Source organism: Lodderomyces beijingensis (genome assembly GCF_963989305.1).
Source record: "Lodderomyces beijingensis strain CBS 14171 genome assembly, chromosome: 4".
In the NCBI taxonomy this organism is placed as follows: domain Eukaryota; kingdom Fungi; phylum Ascomycota; class Pichiomycetes; order Serinales; family Debaryomycetaceae; genus Lodderomyces; species Lodderomyces beijingensis.
This window is the reverse complement of record NC_089973.1, coordinates 308,512-314,605: the sequence shown is the minus strand read 5'-3', so window position 1 is coordinate 314,605 and position 6,094 is coordinate 308,512. Positions and strand designations below refer to the sequence as shown.

The 6,094-nt window shown below is 44.1% G+C and overlaps 3 protein-coding genes across 3 annotated transcripts; 2 read left to right on the top strand and 1 right to left on the bottom strand. All coding sequences in view use genetic code 12, as the record gives it.

The window, feature by feature from the left end:
- Window positions 1-915, top strand: LODBEIA_P32140 (uncharacterized protein; the record flags this gene model as incomplete). The annotated part of the gene is made up of 1 exon (XM_066973300.1): window positions 1-915. One exon carries the CDS (start codon window positions 1-3, stop codon window positions 913-915), a length of 915 nt encoding a protein of 304 aa, XP_066830152.1.
- A 1,416-nt stretch (window positions 916-2,331) lies between these two features.
- LODBEIA_P32130 (uncharacterized protein) lies at window positions 2,332-3,666 on the top strand (the record flags this gene model as incomplete). Its single annotated transcript, XM_066973299.1, has 1 exon — window positions 2,332-3,666. One exon carries the CDS (start codon window positions 2,332-2,334, stop codon window positions 3,664-3,666), a length of 1,335 nt encoding a protein of 444 aa, XP_066830151.1.
- A 61-nt stretch (window positions 3,667-3,727) lies between these two features.
- Window positions 3,728-5,254, bottom strand: LODBEIA_P32120 (uncharacterized protein; the record flags this gene model as incomplete). Its single annotated transcript, XM_066973298.1, has 1 exon — window positions 3,728-5,254. The coding sequence occupies one exon, from the start codon at window positions 5,252-5,254 to the stop codon at window positions 3,728-3,730; it is 1,527 nt and encodes a 508-aa protein (XP_066830150.1).
- Between the last annotated feature and the right edge of the window lie 840 nt (window positions 5,255-6,094).

Sequence of the window (6,094 nt, the reverse complement as noted above, 5' to 3'; positions counted from 1 at the left end):
ATGTTTCGAAGCCAAAGCATATCCAATATTAACGAAAAGAAACCCGCCGCAACCAAGTTCTTCAATGCGTTCCGCAGAAAAGAGTTGAAGAACCGGTTCAGCTTGTCGGACTTGCGAGTATCGCAGGACAATACTCCACAAAAACTAGCACCATCGAGCACCAATAGTCTCAATCACCATTCAGCGGAAACTGACCGGGCCGGTTCCAAATTGTCGAGGTCTTTGAAGAGGCTCTCGCTAATCAACGCCAGTCCACTCACGGATGAGCTTTTCGACAATACCTCGATCGACATCGAGTCGGTCTCCTCGTACGACTCAAACAAGGAGAACTATACATGTGCACCAAGCCATGTACATGCGGAAAGCGCGTCTCATTTGCCTCCACCATCGCTTTCCAAAACTGCGTCTCCGGTAACCACGTCGACAAGTGCATTTGCGTCGCAATCGCCATCGCAAGCAACACCAACATCAACTGCAACCACAACCACAACAATGGCCAATAATAATAACCGGAAAAGAATACACCGAACGACAAACGTCAAGGATCTACACGAATTCATCAGCCAGATCTCATCGGAACATGGAGAAACGAAACCTCCCGTGAGCAGTCAGAAATCCGTCGAGTGGGAATACCAAGAAATGGAAAAACTCAATGACTTGTTGCTGAATCTGGCAACAACGAATCAATTGGAGCCGTTGACTACGGAAATCACCATGATTGAGAGTATGGTGTTTTTGAAAACGCACTGGATGCTGCGTCCCAGGCTGAATGATGATGCTGCTGATGCGAGACTCAAGCTCTTTGTTCCTGAATTGGGCAATATAAATTACTCGCACGCGTTGAAAGTGGAGCAGTACCATTGGGATGAAGAGGAAGACGACGGGGAGGATCATGACTTGCGCTTGGTGTACTAAGTTTTGAGCTGTATATGACAATAATGAACAACACTGTAATGAAAAGAAAAAAAAAGTACAGTAAAACCTTGATAATCTGCTCCCATTTTCACCAAAACCAGTCCAGATTGCCGTAAAATAGAAACATCGACTCGATTTCAAAAACAAGCTCGTTGAGTTTCCAAAAAAAAGAAAAAGAGTGCAACTTCTGTGGCTCGAACACAGTACCTCCAGATCTTCAGTCTGACGCTCTCCCAGGTGAGCTAAAGCTGCAAAAGCGAGAGAGAGAACCCACGCCGGGACTCGAACCCGGAATCCTTTGATTAGAAGTCAAAAGCGATAACCAATTTCGCCACGCAGGCATCTTCTTAAGTGTCGGAGGCACTGGGAAATGCCACGTTTGGTTTTACTGCATACTCTGGTGGAATTTGGAGAGCCAGGGTTGATGGTTGGATGGTATACCCATCCTCTTTCCCTCGGTTTTCGGAGCTTTTTTTTTGCGGCGTAGTTGTCTGTGACTGCTCAACGGCTATGTTAGTTTGGAAAGTGGTCAGATACATGTTTTTGAGTCTTCATCTGATTTGTCAATTTTGATTCTTGTTCTCGAGTTTATGCTCTACTTTTGCGTGGAAATGGCTGCAAAAAAATGTTCACGGGGAGAGAAGTATGACTTGCTTTCTGACCAACCCACGTTTTTGATTGTATCGACTCTCATTTTGCGTAAACCAGATAAATGACCCCCACGAGGAAGTAAAATACCCCAAGATAGTCTGTTTGTTTGTTTTTTCGCCAGTGTCCCATGCCTCATCCCCGTCAAACCGATTGCATCCTCAACAAAAAAAAAAAAAAAAAAAGGAAAAACAGTTGAATTTTGACTGAAACGGGTGAAAGTTTTCTCGATTCGGTTCTCACTGTGTTGGTTTAAGCCCATCGAGTAGAGCAGATTGACTCCAAGGGGCCCACTTTCGTGGCCAAAATTGAATCCAATAAAATACGAAAAAAAAAAGAACCAACGGGTACCCTCTTTACTCAAATTTTTCTGTTTCCCTTGCATATTTTGTCCCCATACGATGGGGTTCTCAGAATTTGTACTACAAAGTTGAGCCGTACCGTTGCGTCACCTTCTTGTTTCAAGGCAATTTCACTCTATAATCCAACAAGAGACACTCGTCGATGCACACGTGACTTTCCTGACTCATAATTGGCATCCCTCTCCCTCTCCCTGAGATAAGAAAATTTTTTGACAATGTGAGTGCAGGGAAATGTTAAGAGAGCGCAAGAGGCAATCGGTTACCGCCGGAATCAAAAAGGGGGCTCTATAAGAAAAAATTGGGTGGGAAAATGGAAAAGTGAAAAATTTCAAATTTCAGATTCCCATTCATAACGCAGATTAGAGTCTTTCTTCAAATCCTTTCAAGACACCACCGCCAGCACACAATGGTTCAAAAAGTATTGTTATTAGGATCGGGCTTCGTCGCTAAACCTACTGTAGACATATTATCTGCGGACGCCAACATCAACGTCACTGTTGCATGCAGAACATTGGCAAAAGCCCAGGAATTAGCCGGCGACAAAGCGCAAGCTATCTCGTTGGACGTGACCAATAGCGAAGCATTGGACAAAGTCTTGGCCGACTTTGACTTGGTCATTTCCTTGATTCCATACACTTACCACGTCAATGTCGTCAAGTCGGCCATCAAGAACAAGAAACACGTTGTGACCACGTCGTACATCAACCCCCAGTTGAAAGCATTGGAGCAGGAGATTGAAAACGCGGGAATCACCGTGATGAATGAGATTGGCTTGGACCCCGGTATCGACCACTTGTACGCCGTCAAGACCATTGAAGAGGTCCACAAGGCGGGCGGCAAGATCAAGTCGTTTTTGTCCTACTGTGGTGGTTTGCCAGCACCTGAAAACTCCGATAACCCCTTGGGCTACAAATTCTCGTGGAGTTCAAGAGGAGTGCTTTTGGCATTGAGAAACTCGGCCAAGTACTGGCAATCGGGCGAAGTTGTCGATGTCAAGTCGGAAGACTTGATGGCTAGCGCCAAGCCTTACTTTATCTACCCTGGCTTTGCCTTGGTTTGCTATCCAAACAGAGACTCAACTACGTATAAGCAGCTTTACAACATCCCCGAGGCCGAGACTGTCATTAGAGGCACGTTGAGATTCCAAGGTTTTCCCGAGTTTGTCAAGGTTCTCGTTGACACTGGGTTCTTGAAAGATGACGAGAGTGAAATTTTCACCAAGGAAGGTCCATGGAACGAGGCTACTGCTAAATTAATTGGCGCCCAATCTTCTTCCCAGGAAGACTTGGTTGCCAGAATCAAGCAATTGACCACTTTTAAATCGCAAGAAGACGAAGAGCGTATCATTGATGGGTTCAAATGGTTGGGCTTGTTATCGGACAAGCCTTTGAAGCCCAAGGGTAACCCCTTGGACACCTTGTGTGCCACTTTGGAAGAATTGATGCAGTACGAAGAAGGCGAGCGCGACTTGGTCATTTTGCAACACAAGTTTGGCATTGAAAACAAGGACGGCACTACCGAGACTAGAACTTCGACTTTGGTTGACTATGGTGTTCCTGGTGGATACTCATCGATGGCCAAGTTGGTTGGTGTTCCTTGTGCCGTTGCCACTAAGCAAATCTTGAATGGCACATTGAGCAAGAGGGGATTGTTGGCGCCCATGAGCTCAGAGATTAACGATTCGCTCATGAAGGAGTTGAAGGATGAGTATGACATTTACTTGGTTGAAAAGACCCTTTAAAAGAAGTAAATAAATAAATAAAAGCGTCTATATTTGTTTGTATATATATGGATGCTGATTGTTAATCGTAAAAATCATCATCATCGGACTCGAATCCGCATGAATAGCTCGTCATCAAGTTGCTTATATCATTAAGCAACTCATCCTTGTCCTCTACAACATTTGTAAGTTGACCTTGTCTAGTGTTTTCTATAATGACGCGATAAGGTTTGAGGTATGTTCTCAAGCCAGCGTGAACATTGAATGTGGTGTAAAAGTTATTGCTCTTTTTCTTGTCGATTATACCGGGAGCGGTATCTCCATTTAGAATATTGTCAATCCAGGGATTGACGAAATTGCTCGAGATGTCCGCATCTTGCTGTGCTTCAAGTGCGAGTTTCGTCATGGATATGTAATTGCGTGAAAAATACCGCTCGTCGGCGCCGCTTATTCCCAAGCTTATATCATTTGGCTGATTACTCAGGCTCAATCTTGTCCAGTCTTTGATCGAATTCAAATCGACATCCATCATCATGCCATTAAAACTGTTATTACCACCGGTGTTTTCACCAACGATTTTGATCTCATTTACAACTTTCCTTGATTCATCGCCTTTCAATATGCAACCTTGAATCAAGGACATGCTAGCGATATTGTCGAGTTGACTGTTGACCCCCCAGATTGCATTGATGAAAATGGCAGGGATAAAAGACGTATGCCAGATTGAACTGGTGTCGAACTTTACATTTAATAGCGATGAGTTGTAATCTGGTTTAATGGGGAAAAGCACCGACAGGTGATTGCATAGTTCAATGAAGGAGTAAATTTCCGAAATCAGTTGCAACAACGTGTTTTTCTTCTTGGGATGTTGTTGCTGTTTTTGATTCATTGTAGCATAGATCCAGATATTTTCCTTATTGTTGTTGTTGAAAAATTCATCTTGTACCGCTTGGATCATCGATGTGGTAAACCCACCCCAGGCGTCATTGGTGGTGGTGCCTATTTGCATACCTTGGAAATAATCGCATTTTTCCAACCAATACCGGCAACTTTCCACCGAATCATTTGCCACGGTTTGAAATTCCAATTGACCCGTTTGGAAAAGTTCGTATTTCTGATTGGTAAAATTGAAATGTGAGCCTGGTTTTTTGTATTCGTGGATGAAATTGGGTGATGTGATGATCGAGTTGGGCTTGTAGATGAGTTTATTGAAATCGGTCCAGTATTTGGTATTGTTTGTGTTTAGTAGTGAGTCAGTGGGCAAGTTTAGGTCTAACCCCCGTTGGTATTCGTTTTTGGCCACGGGATTGGCTGGTTGATTTGTCACTGGTTGGTCAAATTGAGGAGTCTTTTCGGAATATTCGTATTTGTTTAAGGCACCTAGCCCGCCTCGTAACTCAAACACCAACGCACGCGGATAGTAATTGGCATTACCACCGCTACTACCACCACCACTATTCGGCAGGTATGATTTACTCAAAAAGGTGGTCAAGTTGTGGTTCACGGGTGTGTTTCTGGTGTAAGGAATTTGCAGTTCCTGGCAGTTGTACAAGTGCGTTGTGGTGTTATTGGCATACTGGCCAAACGAGAGAGTCAACACTTCTCCCATGATTGCAATGCCAGGGAGTCTTCTTGCGCGATGAGGCGGTGAGAGGATGTGGCAAGATTGGCGAGATCTCGTCTGGTTTCGGAGTTTGATGATTGTTGCCCATAGAGCCGTGTATCACGTGCCGTGTATCACGTGTTGCATGTCACGTGCCTCAAATCACGTGCCGCAAGCATTTTGGCGCTCGCTGCACGTGACCGTCGATTTGAAACATTTCAACTTCTCCGCCAACGGGAAAGTACACTAACGTGAATTAAGACAGCTGACGATTTCATTCAAGGGCTGTGTAGTAGAAGAACATCACCTGTCCTTGCATCTTCTAAACTCAACGAAATGTTTCATCAGCGGCGCAGTGGTTTCACATGAAACATATCACCCACGTTTCACCACGAAGGGGGGGAAAGACTGACTATCTCTCTACCATCACTACCAAATTTGAGCCTGCAACTGCATATGGTAAGTAAAAATAATGTCTTTTCCATTGCTTGCTTGCTTGGTTGGGTGGTTGGTGGGTTGCTCGGTGGCGGTCAAGATGCAATTCATTAACAAGTCATTACGGGAGATCTATCGGGAAAAGGACGCGTTCAATTTTTTTATTTTTTTATTCTTATTTTTTATTCCTCGTTCTTTCCCTTTCTTCAAGCTATTGCTACAAAACCTCCTCCCTCCCGCCTCCCTGGCCATCACTATTACCCAGCATCAACGCCGTCAACGTCAACGTCAACGTCAAATCAAATCGAATGAAATCGAATCAAACCAAATTGACCTCTAGATAAAACTTTTTTTCAGTTGTATCAGTTTTTTTTTTGTTTCAAATCATATAACCTTTTGCACACATTTACT